At 39.1% G+C, this 23,008-nt stretch overlaps 1 protein-coding gene across 3 annotated transcripts in view; it reads left to right on the forward strand.

The window, feature by feature from the left end:
* ADAMTSL1 (ADAMTS like 1) overlaps positions 1-23,008 on the forward strand; it is a 555,547-nt gene that overhangs the window by 302,839 nt on the left and 229,700 nt on the right. For all 3 annotated transcript variants that reach the window (XM_077345150.1, XM_077345149.1, XM_077345151.1), the window contains one exon: positions 14,909-14,954. In XM_077345150.1, the coding sequence (XP_077201265.1) occupies positions 14,909-14,954 (46 nt within the window). The remainder of the gene's footprint in view (positions 1-14,908; positions 14,955-23,008) is intronic.

Below are 23,008 nucleotides of genomic sequence, written 5' to 3' on the forward strand. Positions count from 1 at the left end.
TTAAGGGGACATATTCAATAGTGAGAGTTGCCTTTAACTAAATAAGATTTTTCGTTCTCTCCCATAGTGAGCCAATTCTTTTTGATTTATGAAACCAAAAGTGAACTTTTGCCCATTCATAGACTGAGGAAGGATTATTATGTGCTCAGATTCTGTTAGCCAGTAACAATATATTCTAAAAAGTCAAATTTGACCTTGAATTAGCACTGCAGTAAATGTGTAACTCCTATTCCTTTCTTCTGGTCTGCATACAATTACAAAAGTAAAAGGGTGTTAAATTATAATTTTGTGGGGCTAGGGTGTATGTGTGTGACAGGCAAGCATTTTCAAACTAAGGAAGGAAAGAAACCCACCCAAATATTGGGGATTTTTAATGAAATTTATATGTATGACAGTTTTAAATGTGACAAGAAGATGAACTGTCTTTTGTGCTGGTGTTTTCTGGCCCTGGGCAGTCGATTGTGTTACAGAGATGTGTCATATTGCAGAGTTCTGTGTGCAATGCATAATTCTATAACAAATAAAGAATGACGCTAGGTTTTGGTTTTGTTTGTTTGATAAATTAAGAACTGGCGCTCTAGCTGAACACTATAGAACAGACCAACCCACAAACCAAAGCTAAATATTTCTCCACCAGTGTGGAATTTTCATGGTGTATTATGTCTTTTCGTTTTCTGGGTGATGGCTTCCAGAACATTAAGTGAAAGGAGAATGCGGCCCCATTGTGTCCGCTTTGAAGCTATTCAAAGAATACTTGCCCTGCTTCTAAACATTTTTGTTGAGCTAAGCAGTTGCATAAATTGCAATTAATTTATTTTCCAGGAGGCAGACGCCAGCTCTCCTGATTAGTCCCATTGTTTGAGCTGTTCTGGTCAGGTATAAAGTTGTCTTACTGTCTGACTTTTCTGCTATTTAAATGCAAATACTGTCTTTTGGAGGCTTACCTAAATGATCACAGCGCTGCCACACCTGATTTCTAGAAAGTGCAATGTGAACTTAGAGTTCTTGTTTGCTGGGTGAGCCGTCAAATTCTTCCAGCTCTGCTTTGAGTTCCATTGAAGGCAATGGGACTTGCAGTAGACTAGCCCTTCTGCATTCTAGGGCTGAATTATGACAAAGTTCTAAAGTAGCGAATTGGCAGATGAAGGGTTAAGCTGGACCCCACAAGGTAGCCGGTATCAAACCGAGTTCAGTCGTATAAGGATTGGCTTATTTGTAAAGTGCCAAGGCATGCTCAAAGACTTCTCCCAGGGAAAAGAGGCTTGTGTCTGAATGAAAGAGACATGGCAAGGTTTATTGCCTTTGTTAAAAAGACAGAGGCCAAAAACTGGCCATACTTATGGCTGATTCTTAGTCTGACGTTACTACTGTCAGTCATCTAATACTTGATACGTCAAATTTGATATTCTATATTTGTAATTATGTCCATAGTGGAATTATACATTTTGTTGTTAAATCTGCTGTTTGTTATCAGCTGGGTTTTAAATTGATATTATTAAATGTGACTATGCCGTGCGACCTTGTAATCCTGTGAAACTTTTTGTATTTCATTTATTACCATTTATTTATTGTGCTGGAACTGTGTTGTTTTCTTTGCCTTCTGAGGGAATGGAATAAAACTTTTGAACCGAATTGAAAGGGGCTACAGGGAACTCAGTGAGGAGTAAACCTCTAAATGCCAGTGCGGGGAACAACATCAGAGGAAAGCCTTGACTTCTATTGGCCATTTGGCCAGTTGGTTAGCTTTCCAGAAAACTGATTCGCTGCTGTATGAGCGATGTTAGATGAACCAGCGGTCTGATCCAGCAGAGCCTTTCTTTTTGTTCTTATGTAAATAACATGAAGGAGGGCCACAGTGAGCCAACAAAGGTTTGGATCCAGTTTTTCTACTGATTCCCCCTTTCATATTGTCTTCCAGAGTCCCTATCCCCTACAAAGATCAGAGGATTGAATTGTGAGCAGGGAGGCAGAAAAGTTTGCACTGATGAAAAATTTAGCCTGGATCTAGCCCATCTATGGTTGCATCAGAAACTACTGGAAGTACAGATGGTTTTGGGGTAGGGGTGTCAAAAACAGAAACAAAAATTTATTGTGACATGCCATTTTTCCCTTTTTTTTGCAAACATTTAAAAATCCTCTTTTAGCTGATGCTTGTCAGATAAAATAGGTCGATGCTCTTTTGTGGTGGGATCCATCATCTGCCTTGTTCCATGCACCACTTTAGCAACTTCCTGGTGGTTGTACTTCTGGCTTTAAGAAGAAGAGCCCTGCTGGATCAGAACAATGATCCATCTAGTCCAGCATCCTGTCTCAGACATTAGCCAAATAGTTCCTCTAGAGATCCAACAACTGTACACGAAGGCCAAAGCCTTGCCTCTTGGCACTGGTATTCAGAGGTTTATTCCCTCTGAATGTGGAGCTTTCCTCTAGTTTCCATGACTTGTAGCCACTGCAAGGCCTATCCTCCATGAATCTAACTAATTTACTTTTAAAGCTGTCTGTGCTTTGTCTCTGGTGTGCTGCATAGAGCTATTCTGACAGACAGCTGGAGAATGGTACTACAGCTACCAGCTCAACATGGATTATGTAATCCAAGAGTCACTCAAAATCAATAGCTGTTCAGATTGTGCTATCACTTCTTTTCAAACATTGCCATCAAGTTCAAATTGCTTTACATATGGCTGTAAAAAAATTAAAATAGATATTTTCAAAAATGTGTAAGAAGTAAAGGGACAATATGGGGATGGAGGAAGTTCCGGAACACTTAGGTGATAATAAAATAACTGAACAAACTAAATATTTACTTAGAGGTTCTGTCCGTGAACATTGTAACTCGTTTTGGCAAAGGACAAAACATGAGATATTCATAGAGTTTTTTAAAAGGAAGGCTTAGCTGACAAATATTTAATCACTCAAGCTCAGTTTATAGGTCAAAATCCATCATCATCACATTTAGGAAATCCTGTTAAAACTGTTGACCAGGCTAGAGACCTTTTTGCCAGACATGGGATGATACACATGTGGCAAGAGTCGAAATTAACCTCTAACATATACCCAGTTTTTAAGACGATCCAGATATGTCTTTTGTCTGGTCACCTTTTAATTTTTTTCCTCCTGTCTTTTGCAGATCTTAACTTCTTGCAGCCATAGTCAGATCCTGTCCTAATTTCTGTCGCATTCTTGTCTTATTTGTTTGGATTTAAGTAGTGGGTCACCATGTTCCTATATACAGGGCCATGTAGGTCTTGTTACATTTAAAATATCTTTTATTTGAAGGACTTGGGCATTGATGAGTGTTCTGCAATTCAAATATTGTGACATATATTTGATTTATATATGCACACACAATAGTACAAGTTTATATGGTGAATACACCATTTTATAGGAGGTTGTCCTAATGGTATGAAAAAATCCCATGATATACAGTATGATGCATTGGTTATCATTAATGTCAATTACTGCATTGTTCCCCTGTACTTATTTACTTTCTACATGACTTATCTCAGTTTGAGGGCATGCTTGCTTCTATTATACTAAACTATATTGTTAAGTACAAGGTCAGTTGCTGTCATTTTCCTGAATCTTGGGGTAAATGAGAGGTCTGCCTCCCTCTCAGGATAGACAGGAGGAAACTCAAGAAAGGGTCTTCTTAGTCATGGTTCCAAAACTCTGGAACTATCTCCTAAAGGAGACTCATCTGTCTTCCTCTCTTGTTGTCTTCTGCCAGGGGATGAATACATCTCCCTACAGGTGGCTCAGGAGGATCTTACAAATGTTTTAAAGAAATAAATATAATTTTATGGCATTATCAGCTCACCATAGTAAATATAGTAGAAACTGTTCAGATGATAGAAGGGCGTCTCTCTACAACAATTCAGCCAGTTGCTCATACAATCAGATACCTTGTGCTTTTCTCATAACTGCTGGTCCACAGTTACATTTTATATTTGTTCATGTGTAAAACATAATTTAATTCAGTTTCCTTGGCCTGAAGATATCTACAAATATGGACTGAAAATATCTACAAATATACCATTTCACTCTCCATGGTGGGAGTCCAGCAAATAAACGAAAAAATCACTTGCAGGACAATGGTGGGACATCAGTTCCTGGGAAAACCATAGAGTGTCTGGTGGTTCCTAAAGAGATGCAATGACACTTGTGTTTTTTCCTGGAAGTGGTGTCATGCCATTGCCAGGATTGTTCCCAGCAATCCTGTTACATAGTACAGCTTCCAAGTAACAGGTTTGCTGGATCGGGGAAATTTGGTTGATGTCATTTACTTGGATTTTAGTAAAGCTTTTGACAAGGTTCCCCATGATGTTCTGATGGATAAGTTGAAGGACTGCAATCTGGATTTTCAGATCGTTAGGTGGATAGGGAATTGGTTAGAGAACCGCACTCAAAGAGTTGTTGTCAATGGTGTTTCATCAGACTGGAGAGAGGTGAGTAGCGGGGTACCTCAGGGTTCGGTGCTCGGCCCGGTACTTTTTAACATATTTATTAATGATCTAGATGAGGGGGTGGAGGGACTACTCATCAAGTTTGCCGATGACACCAAATTGGGAGGACTGGCAAATACTCCGGAAGATAGAGACAGAGTTCAACGAGATCTGAACACACTGGAAAAATGGGCAAATGAGAACAAGATGCAATTTAATAAAGATAAGTGTAAAGTTCTGCATCTGGGTCAGAAAAATGAAAAGCATGCCTACTGGATGGGGGATACGCTTCTAGGTAGCACTGTGTGTGAACGAGACCTTGGGGTACTTGTGGATTGTAAACTAAACATGAGCAGGCAGTGTGATGCAGCGGTAAAAAAGGCAAATGCCATTTTGGGCTGTATCAACAGAGCCATCACATCAAAATCACAAGATGTCATAGTCCCATTGTATACGGCACTGGTCAGACCACACCTGGAGTACTGTGTGCAGTTCTGGAGGCCTCACTTCAAGAAGGACGTCGATAAAATTGAAAGGGTACAGAGGAGAGCGACGAAGATGATCTGGGGCCAAGGGACCAAGCCCTATGAAGATAGGTTGAGGGACTTGGGAATGTTCAGCCTGGAGAAAAGGAGGTTGAGAGGGGACATGATAGCCCTCTTTAAGTATTTGAAAGGTTGTCACTTGGAGGAGGGCAGGATGCTGTTTCTGCTGGCTGCAGAGGAAAGGACACGCAGTAATGGGTTTAAACTTCAAGTACAACGATATAGGCTAGATATCAGGAAAAAGTTTTTCTCAGTCAGAGTAGTTCAGCAGTGGAATAGGCTGCCTAAGGAGGTGGTGAGCTCCCCCTCACTGGCAGTCTTCAAGCAAAGGTTGGATACACACTTTTCTTGGATGCTTTAGGATGCTTAGGGCTAATCCTGCGTTGAGCAGGGGGTTGGACTAGATGGCCTTGTATGGCCCCTTCCAACTCTATGATTCTATGATTCTAGAAAACACAATAAACTAGGGAGTGATTGTGTTTATGGGCACAGGGGAGGGGGGAGAGAGAGGATGTATCTTGTAGCAGAATAGTTTTCTTCTGATCCCTTGTTTAATTCTGGGGTTACTGTATTCTTTTGCATTAAAAATAAAATGTGAAGTATTATCTATTTGAATGCCATTGATTTCAAGCTGTTCTAGCTAGTAATAAGGTGTTGCCAAAAGGGTTGGGCAGGCATTATTGGATCATTGACCCTTCCTGGGATGACCTATGGAGTCCCTCAGTGGTTTTCACCACTGCCTTGAGCCAAGGTTTTCTGTTTCACTTGGCCTTCTTTCTAACTGTTTGCACACTCCCTTTTGTCATCATCTTTTCCTGTCAAGTTATATTTTCTTTGCAAAGTTTGGCTGAGGTTGCCAGAGTTGGCCATCATTTCACATGCTCTGTATTTTTTACTGTTCAAATCAGGATCCCTTTGCCTTGAAGAGCAGATGTTATTGCAAACAGAAAAATCCAAATAATTCTAAATAATGTTATTTGCTTGCTCATTTGTTTTTGCCCCTTGGACTGCCATGGAAATGAGGCTTACCTTCAGTCTATTTCCTAGTGATAAGGCAACTCACTGTTATGTTCCAGGTGTGAGCACTATAAAGATAACGCTTACTAAACATTCCTTGGAAGACCAGGAATTATACTTTTACAAGAGATCTTTATTTGGTGCATTTTTTGGAATACTCCCCTTTTTATATCCATTTCCGAAAGTATGTGGAAAATATAGCTAAAACTCATACTCCCTAAAAATAGCTCTCATTACAAAATATGCGTTCCTCAAACTGTGTTTGCCTTTTTTTGACCTTTGAATAAAATGGATTTGAGTCCCCTGTATGTACGCTAATTATGCAGTTAATGTTCACTTTCCAAATTACGTTTAGTTTAGACTTTCATAAGAAAAGTGTTCTTTAAATATGTAATACATTTGTCAGTATGAGGAAAATCCTGCTTTCAGTGCATATATTTAATGTATATGGATCAAGCCTGCTTTGCTTTGGTGTTCAAGCATAATAACAGCCCCATCTGGTATCATTCTTGAAAAGATGAATTGTGGAGTGACACCAGATTCTATTTGCCTTTGGGTTTCCCTTGTAGTGCATGATCCAAGAGTCACTTTCCCCTACTACTTTCTACTTGCAAGAACTGCTGGTGTCCTTTGAATATTCCATTTTTGTGAAATTGCAGGCTCAGTATTCTAGGTTGTTCTCTTGCCACATTAAAGCCTTCATCCCTTTGGAATGGGAAAATTTATTCTTTTTAGCAGCAAATGTGAAGACAGTTGATAAGGTCATGCTATGAACTCCAATTGCAGCAGGCCTATCTTACCAGACATTTCCCCCCACTATCTAATTGGCAAGAGTCTGGGTCACAAGAATGACTTTCGTATGTTCAGGCACACCCTTCTCCATCTCTGTGTTGGCGCTGCTTGGAATTAATTCAAGTAGAGCAGTTGTAGTCTCCAAATAAAATTTAATGCCAGTAATTTTTTTCAGCAATGCAGGTGGAAGGCATCATACACATGCAGAGAACAAATTCAACTTGAACATCCTTATCCATTGTTGTTCCTCTATATATTTATGAAACAGCCAGGGGAGGGGACCCTTTCAAGGCCCGTTCTTAGGAATGGGCTTTGAAGCTAGTAGTCTATGTTTTCAATATGGTTCACCATGGCATTTTGCAGAAATAATTATTTACTGTCATTATGATTGTGCAGTGGGTGTTTTCTATAAATTCTGTGTTGGTAATCCTTTTTTTGGTGCAAGTTCAGTGCTATTAGCCCTTGAGTAACAAGGGTTTCTACTTTATCCAGCATACTTTTATCTAACCTTCTATAAAGACTTGTATGCCTTGATCATGGGAAAGGGTCCTTGGGCGTAATGCACATTTAATGTGTTATAGCAGAATTCACCCAGGACACTGACAACACAACTATCAGTTTATGGTCATATACCTAACTTGTCCATTTAGTCTGATGACTCTCCAAGGATAGACAGTATAGTACTCAGTTGCCCAGAAGCAGACATATTCAAGAAGAACATCTACAAAACCAGAAGAGTCATTGGAGCAACCACTTCCAACTTCTAGCTTCCAGTGTAAATTTAGTAGAAGAATATGTCAATATTGGAAAAAAGAAAAAATAACAATTACTGAATCACAACATGGATATTCTTAAATCTTAAAATAGATGTCCTGTTTCCTTACAACTCTGGATTGCACTTGGAACTTTATTTTGCCAATTTATAATCCACTTTCCAGTCAACAAGAGTTTGGAAGACAGTTCACAAAACCCTAGTAAACTATTTAATCATTAAACCCTTCATTATAAACCATATGAAGGTTAAACAAAAACAAAATTGTTGCAGAAACAGTCTAAGCTTATGGGATGCCAAGATTCACAATGCCATCCTATCCAAATTACTGATGTCCAAGCCTATTAAAATCAGTGTGGCTAGACTGGAATAATTCTCTATAAGATTGCACTGTTGGAGACCAAAATTGAATCCTCTAGAATTCTGGTCCTTATCTAAGTGGCATCAGGGAGACAGTGAAACTGAGTGGCTAAAATACTGAGTGAATGCCTAATGATACCCTTGAACTGGGATTTATGCATTTGATATTTTCTTTTGTCACATATCTATTTCTGTCTTTAGCAATCATTTATCCTCTGTTTTCCATCAGATAAACTGATTTACCTCACGGAATATTTCGAGGGTAGATTTTGCAAAGTGCAAAGTGCACTGGGCATGAAAATTTTGCTAAATTATATGGGGTGATGATGGCATCAGTAAAAAGGGATACAATTCATTATGTATGTAAGTAAGGTGAATTACATGAAGGATTAAGTTCTAGTACTTCCTTTGAAACTCAGCTGCATGAAATCACAAAATCAGAATATTTTAGAACAATTTAGTCTTCAGATTATTTGGTAATTATTCCTTCATAGATGGCTGATAAAAATTATTTGCTTTGTTTCCCTAGTTTATAACTCCAATGTATCTATGAGCAATTAAGTCAGTATTTTTCAAATATCCCTTTTCCATGTGAACGGCTACTGTTGCCTTGTGAAGGGACCAAAAAAGAATGTTGTAAAGAGTGTCCGGTGTTTTTTTTTAATCCAAACTTGAAGAGTTGTTTTCTGTTGCCCCAGAAGGTTGGACCAGAACCAGTGGGTTGAAATTAATTCAAAAGAATTTTAAGCTAAACATCCAGAAGAAATTCCTGACAGAGCAGTTCCTCAGTGGAACAGCCTTCTCCAGGAGGTGGTGGGTTCTCCTTCTTTGGAAGTTTTTGAGCAAAGGCTAGATAGTCTTCTGACAGAAATGCTGATTTTATTAACTTCAGCAGATTGTGAGTGGGTGGGCAGGAAAGGATGTGTCAGTGTTTGTCTCTTGTGGCCCTTCCTTGCAGGGATTTTCTCATCACCACTGTGGGATGGTAGGTGAATTTCCTCCAGGCCAGGCTGGATTCTGGAGATTTTTTGGGGGGAGGATCACTTTGACATAAAATTGGGGTCACTGTGGTTAGGCAGGTAGTTGTGAGTTCCTGCATAGTGCAGGGGGTTGGACTAGATGATCCTGGAGATACCTTCCAACTCTACGATTCTATGATTCTGAGACTTTGGAGGAGAGTTGGACAATAGGTGTAGTTGTTGTGCCCTCCTCCCACCAAATAATGGCAAAGGTAGCATTGCTATCTGAATACAATTTATTTTAGTCTCTGTTTTATTTGCAATTAAATGTATGCAGTTATGGATTGAAGATGTGTATGTATGTGTGTGCCTCTGTGCAGTTATTTTCCAGCATTTTTAAAATCCTCTGAAAAAAGCCATACTTTAGACTAAACATTTAGCAATCATCAACAGTCTAAATACTTCTGGCCAATTTCTCCCCCCCCCCCCTTTAATTCAATGTACATGTTGATCTCTAAATTTGTCCCAAGTTTAAACTTCAGCTAAAGCACTTTTTGTTATGAATTATTTTTTTTGCTGCAACATCCATTACCCTGAAAACAAAACTAATATAAAAATTGTGGTATAAAGCAAAGACAGTGATGACTCATGATAACTATTTAAACATTTAATTGTACATTAGTTATGTGATGTGACCTTTCTAAGCAAACAAATGCATTTTTTACCTGGAGTCCAGTCATCTTCCCAAAGGTAACATTTATTTGAAGTCTATCACATTTTTCTAGCTTGCAAACATCAATATGTTGTCATGAACAACTGTGCTATGATGAGGACCTTAACTTATCAGCTGAACAGTTATGCAACTACATTCCCCACAGTACTCTATACTGGGCTGTCCTTTGCCCATCCAGCTGATTGGCACATGGGGAAGTGGTCCAGAAAGGGGGATCCCCTACCTCTTGCAACATCCTGGCAACTTTGTGTAATACCTGAGATATCACTAACAATGAGCAGGAACAGGTAGGGAAATATGGGCAGTTACAGTTCTCTGGAAGTCTAGGGAGCATGTGGCAATGCCAGTGTGAGAACTGGAGCTTCTCATCCTGAGGTCAGCTTGAGAGCCAGCATGGCACAGTAGTTAGATTGTTGGACTAGGACCTGAGGGAACTGTGTTGGAGTATGTTCTCTGCCCTGGAAGCCTACTAGATGATCTTGATCAGGCTAACCCACTTTACAGAGTGTTTTTGGTCAAGATAAAGTAGAGGAGGGGGGGAATGATGTAAATGGTGGAGAAAAGCAGGGTATATATATATATAAAGCAGGGTATATATATATATATATATACACACCCTGCTTTTCTCCACCATTTACATCATTCCCCCCCTCCTCTTTATATATATATATATATAAACTATACGTCCTATCTTTGCTGGTCTGTTTCTTAAGATGATAAGTGTCAACAGCACTTATTAATATTAAATGCAGTGCAGCTTTTATGACAACTTTAGAATTACAGTGATGTAGCATGTATTCATCCCAAGGACACTTCTTTGAAGGCCAAGCCTACCTTGCCTTCCACACAAAGACCAGCATTTATTTCATTTCAGTGATAATAAATTATTTGCATCAGAAATGCTGACTCCCGAAAACCTGAGATTTGGGGAAATGTTATTTATGCTAAAAGAATTAATTCCTAATAGTTTTCGGTCTCCTGCTATACTACTTCTCGTCTTGCTCTCATTTTGGGTCATTATCCCTTACTCTATCCCATATGTGTGCCTTTGGCAGCCCAAGAGGTATGATTTGTGTTTTGATTTTCTTAGCCAGTTTGCTGACTGCAGTGACTGCTATTGGCATTTTGCCTACCGGTTGTTTATTTTGTTACTGCAACTGAAAAAATATTCATAAGGTGTGTGGGTTTCTTTAAGTTGCCAGGAAGTTGGCCTATCTTCTCCAGGCCTGTTTTTCTCAGTTTAAAGATTAAGTAAACTTGAGCTGAAACCATATTTTTTAGTTTCATTTTCACTATGGCTAAAAACAGCATCCATTTATTGATTTTTTTTGTCTTCACTTTTGAAATTTGGTATTTTACATCACATCCAAGACATGGTAATGAAGTATGCAAGAGCACCCGAAGTATGGCTTTGGATTCTGGTGGGAAATTCCTGGAGATTTGGGGGTGGTGATTGGGGAAGGGCGGGAACCCAGAACATCCCCCCATTAGCTATATACAGAAGTCCTAAAGCACAGTGGGACCACCCCTAAGGTTGCCAACCTCCATGTGGAACTTGGACATTACACTGAATTAAAACTGTTCTCCAGATAGGACAGACATTTCTGTAACCTTGAGGCACCCTCAGATTTTCAGAAACTCTGAAAACTTGGGAGGGGGGGTATTAATGCCTTCAGAATGCTCTATCATTCAAGGCTTGCCTGGTACCTATCATAGAGTGTTTTAAGTGCCAAGGCAAAATCTTTCTTTTTACCCAGGCTTCTAACTAAGGGGTTTTATATTTTTATTTGTTTTATTGTCTACTTTTGGTTTAAGGTTTGTAGTATGAATATCTTCAATGCTCAGTGAGTATTGTAGTGCTTATTTAATGAATCATTTTGTTGATGATTTTGATAATAATAATAATAATAATAATAATAATAATAATAATAATAATAATAATAATAATAATAATAATAATAAAATATGGTGTTTTATGACTTTAGAATTCTTTTTACTTGACCACATATAAATCTTTTGAGAACAGGAATCTAATGAGGCAGTCTGTACATTCCATCAGTAAAATAAATAAATAATACTGAAAAACTAATATGTGTGTGAGGGGAAAAAAGAAATTGTGGGTAGTATTTTGGGTTTTTGTAGCACCAAACGTTGTGTGTCCCTACCACATTGAGAGGATCTATCTGTATTGAGTGGCCAGCAACAAGTGAGATGGAACTGGTATTCTAGCTGTGTACTGAGAGAGAGTGTGAGTCTATTCGGATTCTGACCCTGCATGCCTATGCTTAGCTGACCATCTACTCTGAGGAGAAACTCTAGATAGAGGACTGAGTTTTCTATGGAAAGCTAATCCAGACTACTGTAGTTGTATCCTGCCCACAGAGAAGCCTGAAGCACTTTATCATACAAACTTGTCTGAGGAAATAAATGCTCCTGATTGCCCCTTTCTAACTCGCCACAGTTCCTCCTCTCCTTAGAATAATTTGTGTGTCACAGTAAGCTTTTGCTCCCTCAAGAGAAGTTGTGCCAGTTTAGCTGTTTAGATAAACCGTGGGCATCCCAATATTGTTTTGGTCTGTTATATTGTACAGTATGCTGCAGTGGGGAAGGTTAAATGTTCTTAAGAAATGATACATATTTGTTACCTTATTAACCAGAATTCTAAATTAAGCTGGATTGAAGCCTAGTGTAATGCTTCTAGGCAGTATGGATATGTACAGAGAGTCATTCATGGTCGAGAGACATTTTTAATTCCAAAGAGTTTGGATGTGTTGAACTGCGTTAGTTTAATGTTCATAAATTAAAAGGAGTCGGCTTTCTCATACAGTTTAGAGAAGAAACAGATCTTCTGTAACTCAAGCATCATGTTGGCCATGTTATAGTTAGGGAAAAATGACTTTTAAAAATACAAAAAGAGCTTGGACTTTGTCAGAAACTGTAATGTTTAGGTTGAAATTTTCTTCCTGATCTGCAAATGACCATTATTCTTTACTTTACAGCATCTGTTCTGTCTTTTATTCCAGTCAGCCTTCAGTATTTCTAAAATTTGTATTCTGATCTGGTAATATTCTACAGTCTTTTTATGTGTGCCAATCACAGGTGGTGGTAAGTTTAGTTTATTTACGTATGAGAGGCTTTCTTTTCATTGTTCAAGTAATTTTTTTCTTTGCCTGAATACTCCAGATAAAGTCCATTTGGGTTTTTTTTAAAGTTAACCCATTATGGAATAGAGAGAAATTTCTTTTAGCCAATGTGATTGCATGCAGTCACCATGCAGATGCTGCTTGGGTGCATACATAATTTAAGAAATGATTTGGAATTTCAGTTGAGGAAAAACTAAGAAATTATGCTCATGGAAATATGTGATGCTGTGGGCAAGTTGATATATGCATGTTCATTACTCAGTGATTGTCAAAGGCGTGTCTGAATCAGCCAGAGGATTTTGCATCCACATCATGGTAAAATTGAGACTAGTCTACTGTAAGACACACTGCATCCAGCAGGCAGTGATGCATCCACTCCTAAAGAAATCTTGTTTGGACCCAGGATTGTTGACTAACTACTGCTCAGCCTCAAATGTACCATTTTTGAGCAAAGTGATCAAATGAGTGGTACCTGAGAAACTTCAGGGATCCATAAATGAAGCAGATTATTTGGATCCATTCTGGTTTTAGGCCTGGTTGTGGGGTTGAAATGGTCTAGGTTGGATGAAAAGGTGACTTTAAAATGTTTTAAATAAACACATCGGTCTCTCCTCAGAGCTATCTTGGAACCTCATTTGGTGCAGAATGCTGCAGCTCAGTTATTAATAGACTAGAAATAAAGTCCGCTGTTCTGAGAATACAGCGGGCGCTAAAACGGGGAACCATTGGCGGCCTTCTCCCTGCTGGCATTGTCTTTTAAAATACTCTTCAAGTATTTAAAAGGATGCCATATAGAGGATGGAGCAGATTTGTTCTCTCTTGCCCCAGAGGGACATACCAGAACGAATAGGATGAAATTAATTCAAAAGAAAATTCATCTAAACATCCAGAAAAAGTTCCTGACAGTTAGAGCAGTTTCTCAGTGGAACAGGCTTCCTCAGGAGGTGGTGGGTTCTCCATCTTTGGAAATTTTTAAATAGAGGCTAGACAGAGAGGCTGATTCTGTGAAGGCAAAGGGGTGGCAGGTTACAGTAGATGAGCGATTGGGATGTGAGTGTCCTGCATAGTGCAGGGGGTTGGACTAGATGACCCATGAGGTCCCTTCCAACTCTATTATTCTATGATTCTATGATTCTATTAAAAGACTTTATGTATTGTGAGGAATAGCATGGTTCCTGCCATGGCTGGTGACTGGTGAGCTGATTACACCAATTCATAACAGTGTTTTCCAGTAATTATCAAGCACACTAAATGTGTCATCATGCACTTCCTAAGTGATAGAATATCCTTTTTTGTGCATATGCAGTAATATTATAACATCATAACTTAGCAAAAAAAAGGCTGGATTTATCATGGGGAACAGCATGGTTATCCCCAGTTCTTCTTAGTCGCCAACTAAAAATGACTGGCAAAGATTCTTATAAAATCCTAATGAAAATAGTATTTCATTTGCAATTGTGAAACTGGATACATCAGTTCATAACAGTGTTATTCAATACTTATGAAGCACACTAAATGGAAACACTGCACATGTTGAATTGCCATGATTATCAAATCAATTATATAATTCCATTTTCTGATGTTTAAAAGATTGAATTGCCATTGAAAACACAACAGGAATTATAGGGGAAGAGCAGGGTGGGAGAGGATGAAGAAACAATACAAGTGCAAGGTAAAAAATCTACCCCCAAGAAAAGGAAAGGAACTTAATGGATGGGTAATTGCATGGAGAAAGCTACATTAAAGCACACTGCTCAATTTGATACTGCTTTATAATGTTGTAATACAATCAGAACTATGCTTAAATAATCATTCTTTGAACAAGAATGTTGTCTCTTTTGACAGTGGCCTGTGAACTGCAATTTCTGAGCAGTCAGTTTCAGAGTATTCACATGTTACCATGAACATTATGGATTGTGTTCCAGTATGCATTTTCAGCCAGGGAGTAAAATACATCATATGGTAAAGGACACTGAACTGTCAGAATTCCCTAGCAGACCAACTTACTGAATTGGTAAAATGCAGCTAATGAAGGGGGTTAATTCTTCTTTATAAAAGCTGCTTAACACTTTCTCTTCAGTAAAGAATTTTGTGGATTTGTACGATGACATGGTGTAATTCGTGCTTTTCTTTGTTTGGATGTAGGAGCTGCGAGGGTCGAAATATCAGATACAGGACATGCAGCAATGTGGTGAGTAAAGTGTAATTCTACTCTGGTGCTACTATGGTTCTTGTGTCTGGAAATAATTGGGATCATAGCAGAGGGGAGCTATGCATAGATGAGAGACAAAAGTATAGGCATTGGATGAAAAATCTAATACATGATTATTCTTATATAAATCTTCTTTAGAAATACTGTTATCACACAGTGTATGTTCCTGATGTAGGGACAATATTCACAAACCCAGGTCTTCTCAATAGTCCCAAATGATCTAGGCTGCTTCTAGCTGTTGAGCCTCCTATCCATAATAATAATAATAATATTAATAATAAACTGATATATTTGTAGAAATATTTATGAATATTTAAAACTCTGTAATGCAATAAAATCTACATTGGTTAATAAAAGAAAAGTCTTTTACAAATCACAACTCTTCTTTGCTCACTTACAGCTATAAACAGAGAATGTCACTTTTGATACACTAGGGGTTTGCATAAAAACAAGTTCCAAAATTTATCAAAGGCCAGTTAACAGGTGTTTAAATGTTGATATAGCTCCTGAAAGACCGAGACTGAATTAGATTTGGCCTGAATAGATTCGGTCATTGGCACCATTAAAGTCAACTGAAAAGATTTCCTTCCTATCTATCGTGTGGTCTGGGGTGGGGGTTGATGTAGGTGCATTAAATTTGCAGCATATCTGCAGGAGCTTCTCTTCAAGAAAACCCTCAAGTTTCAAAAAGATTGTACCAGGGGATCCAATTTTAAGGGCATCCAATCCCATCCAACCTCCATTGTTTCCATTGGCAAGACAAGAACAAAGAATTTTTTTCCTTCGACATTGGAAACAATGGAGGTCAGATTGGGCACTTTCTTTGGGTGCCTGTATAATTGATTCCCTTGTTCTTTTTGCAACTTGTGGGTTCTGTTGAGACAAGGCTCTCACAGCTACGCTGCCATTGTGGTGCCTCTACCTGAAATCCCTGTCCCCCTAAATCCTAGAATAGACAGAAAAGGAAAATTCTGATCCCTTTAAACTGTCCAATCTCCACTGACCAAATTGCAGCTCACTTTGGCCCAGGCTGATTTGAGCAATTTAACAATAGGGGAAGGTCAATTTAGACAGGATTAGTCCAGACAGTGTCTGGCTTGGTCTATCCAAATCATATTGCACGTGCCTACTTGGAAGCTATGCAGAGTTAGTAGTAGTTACAGTTCGTACTTGGATAGGCATCACCAAGGAAGACTTGGGGTGGAAGGTGTATAGAGGAAGGCAATGGTAATCAAAACTCCATGGCCATCAAAACTCCATGGTCTTGAGGTTGCTATAAATCAATTGTGACTTGATGGCACATTATTATTGTTGTTGTTGTTAGATGATGATGATGATGCTGATGATGATGATGATGCTGATGATGATGATGATGGTGGTGGTGATGATGGATCCAAAGGATCCTTCTGGCCTCCCTTCTGACTGGTCCAACTCATACCCTTCCAAAGGGACCCTTTTGTCTCAAAGCAATAAGGACCTTACTGTATTTTTCTCTACTGAACAAGGGGAAAGCCCTAAATGTAGCTTTTTATTTAATTTTATTTTATTGTTCCCCTCTGCATAGCTTTATACTTCCTATTACTTTGCAGAATGGCAGTGGAGTCTTGCTTGGGACATTGAAATCTGTCTTTAGCCTAGCCAAGGGGCAGCAACTGGGGCTGCTTGCTGCTTTGTGGGTGTCTTCCAGCTGTGAGGCACTGTGAGGCACTTATGCTCTGTCATGACATTGATGAGAGCAATCAAGTTAATTTGTGTCAGTCAAGAGCTATATAGTAGACTTAGGAGAAATGAAAGCAAAAAGCCAATGGGATTCACATTACTCTAAAGATCCCTAAGACTCTTTTTTGGTTTACAGGAGCATGCACAACATGCTCTTGCACTCCTACCCTCAGCACCTAAGGAAGTGGAATGAAATTCAATGCTGCTCTGTCAGTTTGTTGTTGCCTAGGCTGAAGCCCTTGTTTCTTGGAACAGCAGGGCTCTTCCAAGACAAGGAAAGAAATGTTCTTTTTAGGATTGGCTCAAGCTGGGATAGTGAATAGGTTCTCTTAGAAATAAAGTTCACAGCCTGCTGTCCAATAATGGAATCTGTGGGATGGTGTCTGTGCATATGCACATTATGTGGGAAGGAGAGGAGAGGGTTTGTAGCCTGCAGCCACCAGCTGAACCTCTACTGGAACTCCCTCAGAAGGATTCTGCAGTATATGGAAACAGACTGTAATCCTGGACATAAGTGCCTATGACTGCTTGTACAATTGAAAGGCATGGGGATAGAGCCAGCTATCTCTACCAGGGTTTCATGAAACCCTGGGTTTTTTTGATGGCCCTGGAAGGGTTTCCTGAATATGTAGGAGTTAGTTTACTGGGACTTTCCAATGGCTGGTTAGTTGTCAGCCAGTGAAGGGCCTTAATTAGTTAATTATTGTGTTGCAGAGACCAGTGTGGTGACTGTATGACATTCAGTACTCCCATGTCAATACTAGATATTCTTCCGAATATAATGTGCGTTGGGGGGGTATATTTAGCCAGTGGAAGGTTATATGATTCAAAGGGGGAAAGATCTTGGTCCATTGTGCTGTGTCTTAAGGTATTTCCAAGCAGTGTGCAGTTTTGCAGCACTGATTCAGCAATGAATAGCCTGAGTTCTGTCATAGCCAACCATTTTAAGCACTCAGGCTTGAGTTAGGTCCAGGGACAAAGCTTAGAAACAGATGTGTTTTTATTTCTTTGCACATTCCAAGTTTTGTCCCAAATTATCTAGCTGATTATCTAGCTAGGTCTAGAAATGTTGAGTTGATGCTGTTCTCTCAACACAAAACTCTCTAAAAGCTGGATTGCCCAGACTTGCGAGTTTTAAGTACTTTCAGGATGGCAACCTCTGTGGTGATGTTATTGATCAGAAAATCAAGCAATTATCTTTGCGGAATACCTGGTATGTCATGTTTATGCAGTTGCCTCTTTTAAAATATAGCTATTAAAAGGTATTTCTATTTAAATGAGAAATAGAGAGAAACTATGACAACTGGAGTGAAGGTCACACAAGATGAACTACAAGCAGTTATCAGTTTTGATAGTTGCTACAACCACATCCTTGCTATAGTCCTTATGGCAGTCCTGGTGCCCTACTGCCATGACTCAGCCATTTACCCTCCTCCACCCATTACAGGTGTCTTCAGGAACAGGTGAGGTTCTTTATTTTATTTATATTTATTTTCCATTTATATCATGTCACTCCCAACAACTTGGTTTTGGGCAAATAACAATCAGTATTAAAATCCCCATAAAACAATTATAAAATCCCTATAAAAACCCATTCCCCTAGACAGCAAAAATCCCCTCTAGTCTCTTTTGCTGACTTCAATGGTACCTGTTGCTGAATCAGCCTACATATGTCTGTGGCCTGGCTTGGGGGAAGAGAAGCACAGCTCCTTACCCTTTCTCTGTTTTTATTTCTAATCAGAATGTGTGGAAGGGGAGAAAATCATATTATGAAGGGAGACAATCTCCTTTTATTGCTAGATTAATTGGGGGGTGCAATAATTAATAATGTTTGTGCCAAGGCCCCTTTTGCCATACTTCTCAAAATCCTTGTAACAAGTACAGTAAGGAATAAAAGGGATGTCTACTGCTAATAATCTGCACCCACATCTAGGTTGCATATATCAAACACCAAGAGTGAGAACTGAATTAACAGTAGTATTTATGGAACTGGAAAGATATCCAGTGCCATAACACACTGACAAACAATCATATTTAGGTACTCTAAATACAGATTTGTTTTTCATTTACAGCACGGAGTGAATATCTTTTTTCCTCTTAAGGTTATATTAATGTTGACCACATTGCCTTAGCAGTCATATTTTGTACCTGGGAAAATACAACTCTTTCCCCTGATAGTGCATTTATGTCTTAGAATCAGAGAATCATAGAGTTAGAAGGTACCTCCTGGGTCATCTAGTCCAACCCCCTGCACAATGCAGGACACTCACACCCTATCACTCATCCACTGTAACCAGCCTCTCCGTCAGATGGCTATTCATCCTCTGTTTAAAAATTTCCAAAGATGGAGAACCCACCACCTCCTGAGGAACTTATTTCATATGTTTAGTCGGAATTTCTCTTGAATTAATTTTATCCCATTGGTTTTGGTTCATCCCTCCGGTGCAAGAGAGAACAACTCTGCTCCATCCTTGATATGGCAGCCTTTTAAATATTTGAAGATGGCTATCAGATCCCCTCTCGGTCGTCTCCTCTCCAGGCTAAACAGACCAAGCTCCCCCAACCTTTCTTCATATGTCTTAGTCTCCAAACCCCTCACCATCTTTGTTGCCCTCCTCTGGACACACTCCAGTTTGTCAACATCCCTCTTCAATTGGGGTGCCCAAAACTCAATACAGTACTCCAAGTGAGACCAAACCAGAGCAGAGTTAAGCGGTACCATCACCTCCTGTGATCTGGACACGATACTCCCTTTGATACAGGCCAAAATCCCATTTGTCTTTTTAACCACCAAGTCATACTGCTGACTCATGTTCAATGCATGGTCTGCTAAGATGTCTAGATCCTTTTCACACATACTACTGCCAAGACAAGGCTCCCTCATTGTATATTGGTGCATATGGTTTTTCCTACCTAAATGCAGAACTTTACATTTGTCCCTATTGAATTTCATTTTATTCAGTTTAGCCCAGTTCTTGAGCCTATCAAGATTATCCTATATCCTGATTCTGTCTTCTGTTGTGTTTGCTACCCCTCCCAGTTTAGTATTGTCTGCAAATTTAACATACCCCCCTCTAATCCCTCATCCAAATCATTTATAAATATGTTGATCAACACAGACCTTGGGGCACTCCACTTGTCACTCTTCTCCAAGAGAATGCTGAACCCTTAACAAGCACTCTTTGGGTACGATCTGTCAACCAGTTATCAATCCACCTTACAGAATTAGGATCCATAGGATCTGTAACAATCTGTAATCCTCAAATTAAGTCATCTGGAAGAATCCAGCTAAAATAAAGGGAAATTATCAGGAGGCATCTCCAAATGTTTCTCACATTTGCTGCTGCTCTCTTTTCTAGCCCCACACATGTGTGCTAATAGTATATTGCTACACAGTGGGTGAATGGCATCACATTTCTTGTTGCCACGGCCAGTCTCCCTGCATTGATTGGTTTTGTGCACACAAAGCTGATCCATGTGAATGGGGTCAGTGGATGTGATTTCTGTCTCACACATACACCCTAATTTATTCTAAATGCACCCCAAATATATGTAAAGAATATCTTTATCTGGCCACTGTGGGGGATTCCAGAGTCTTTGGAGTTTGTGTGTTCACCCTTTGCTGTGCACTAGAGCCCATTCTGTTATTTAAAAAATTTTTTTAAAAAACTTCATTACCACTATCTCCACAGCAAAGCTATCCCTTCTCTCATCGGTTGCATATTCAGGAATATACAGGTGCATCCAGCAGTAAGTAGATAGTATGCGCTTGGGGAGTAATTTGAGTATGCACAAGAATCTTGAAGGTCTGATGTGATTTTCTCAATGTAGTGCTAATGTATCTGTAATGTGAACTAGTCTCAAACCCATAAACCCAAAGGCCACCACATTCCACACAACTGTGCCTCACAATTGCATGTGCTAGGTAGGTAGCCACTCCAGACTAAGGAAGTCTATCTCGCTAATGAAAAGTACATATACAGTTGGATGCATGTAAAGTGTACAAGGTTGGATGGAGGGTTGCTATGTCTTTTACTGGTCCTACTTCTTTCACAGAACTTTTCTCCAGAATTTTACCTGTAATCCAGGGAAAGCTTTGTCCAAGCTAGCCCAGTTTAGTCAGATCTTAGAAGCTGAGCAGGGATGGTCTTGATTAGCTTTTGTATGGGAGACCATCAAAGGAAGTCCAGGGTCACTATGCAGAGGCAGGCAATGGCAAACTAGAACTGTTCATCTCCTGTCTTCTAAACCCTATGGGGTTACCGTAAGTCTGTGACTGGATAGCAGTTCCCACCAGGAAAAGCTTCAGCTGCTAAGTCCGCAGTGTCTAAATGGTACTACAGGCCCAGGAGCAAGGCTAGAGGGAAAGTTGTCAGTCATGCTGATCCTTGTATGATGTGATACATCTAAGTGGCTGCAGGATCTAGCCAGGAAATTCTTCTTTTGGCTACAGGAAAGAGCTGTTTGTGTTCTGAATTGTGGTAGAAACCTAAGGGGATGAAAGCCCAACCAAATATGTCTTAAGCAATTTTTGAATGTTGGAGGAAAAATATCTTTTGTTGTTTCTTGGAAAATGACTCTGAATGCAGTAAAAGAAAAAGGCACATTTTTATAACTTACTATGTTATTATATACCCTTTGGTAAGAAAAGTAAACAAAAATCTTTAAAAGTGACTCACACATTTCTTGGCTCGAGAGAACCTCTAAAGCTGGTTTCTCTGCCATATCGTAGACCCATAAAAGATGGCTTTTAAAAAAATGTTCTTTAAGCCTTTTCTTTCCTGGAGATTCACCCTTAGCTGCCAAACATTTTCTATTTTTAGGGACAAAATGTCAAAATTCCCTCTTCCTGAAAGTAATCCTTTTTTAGTTCTTCATTTACAATCAGAACCATCCAACCACCACATGACCTGAATTTCCATGCTCCAAATATTCAGTTAATACTTTTTTTAAGTTCACAGAGTCAGAGGCCATCTGGTACAACTCCATTCACAGGAGTTGGATCATCCACACTACGAGTTTAAAGAATTAATTTGGTAAAACAAACCAGATGGTTATAAGCAAGTGAACTATAATACAGGTCAAAAGGAATATATCCTGTACTTTCCACCTGGCATCACATTTCAGGTCATATTTTAAAATAGGTGCCCCAGAACATCTCTCCGGGTTCTATAAGATACTGCTGTCTCATCCTATAATTCAAGAGGAATTCTTTATACATAATCTTGTAGCAAATACGTAATGAGGATTATACATAATCTTGTAGCAAATATATCATGGCTGTAATGTAAGACAGAACCAGAAGTATGTACTCCTCCTTAAACTATAGTATGTGTGCTTAGGATTGCCAGGCAACGAATAGGAGACAGTGGTAAAACTATGACATTTCTGGGGAGTCCTAAAGAGGACTGATATAACTATAAGGTTTTTCCTGAAAGTGACATCATGCCAACCCCTAACAGTAATTTTTAAATCTTATTTTTCTCCACCTGGCTACAGCCTCAGGAAATTAAGACGGGAAGGGGATTCCATACTCCTGGTGGAGCCTCAGTCCTTCTTCCTCTGTCATCTATTTGGACAAACTTTACCAGAACACAGTTCTGGATTTCAGTTCTCAGAGTGCCTTGCATCACTTTTGAAAGGAATCAGTGTTTCTGCTTTTCCAAGTAACTCTTTAAGGCACTAGCTTTTAATGTATTGATGTAGTGCTACAGTTTGCAAGGCAATCTGGAGAAATTTTTAAGATACTCATTCTAGCCTAATGCTCACACAAAACTTCCTCTGAACTTGTGTATACAAGATCTATCTCCATAGTAGATACAAGATACAAGTGTATACAAAATCTATCTCCATAGTAACAAAAGGGATCAGTTGATCCTGCCCTCCCTGCTATTACTTCACAACCAGTATTATCCAGATCTCTTATAGCCCAATAACTCTTTTGTAAAATTTCTAATCAGTCCATAATAGATTGCTGGCATGTGGAGAGATTGCAGAAGGAGCTAATCAGGTCATTTGTTAACAGTCTCAACATCTTTGAATGCACAGTTGATTTCTCAATATTTCTGCATCCACAGTTGATTTCTCAACATCTCTGAATCCAGACATGGAATAACTAGATGGCAGTTTTGGATTTGAGTCTCATAGGTTCTTTTGGGTAGGCTCTTGTCACTTTAATTCTGCAATCATTTAACACTTCTCTCCTTCTGTAAATTGCAGATGATCCCTTTTTAACAAAGTTTAACAAGAGCCTCTATGAATTGTATATTCCTGGAAGACATTAAACTCTTGTTGGGTTTATTTTCCACTATGAG

The sequence above is a fragment of the Paroedura picta genome, chromosome 7 (assembly GCF_049243985.1).
Source record: "Paroedura picta isolate Pp20150507F chromosome 7, Ppicta_v3.0, whole genome shotgun sequence".
In the NCBI taxonomy this organism is placed as follows: domain Eukaryota; kingdom Metazoa; phylum Chordata; class Lepidosauria; order Squamata; family Gekkonidae; genus Paroedura; species Paroedura picta.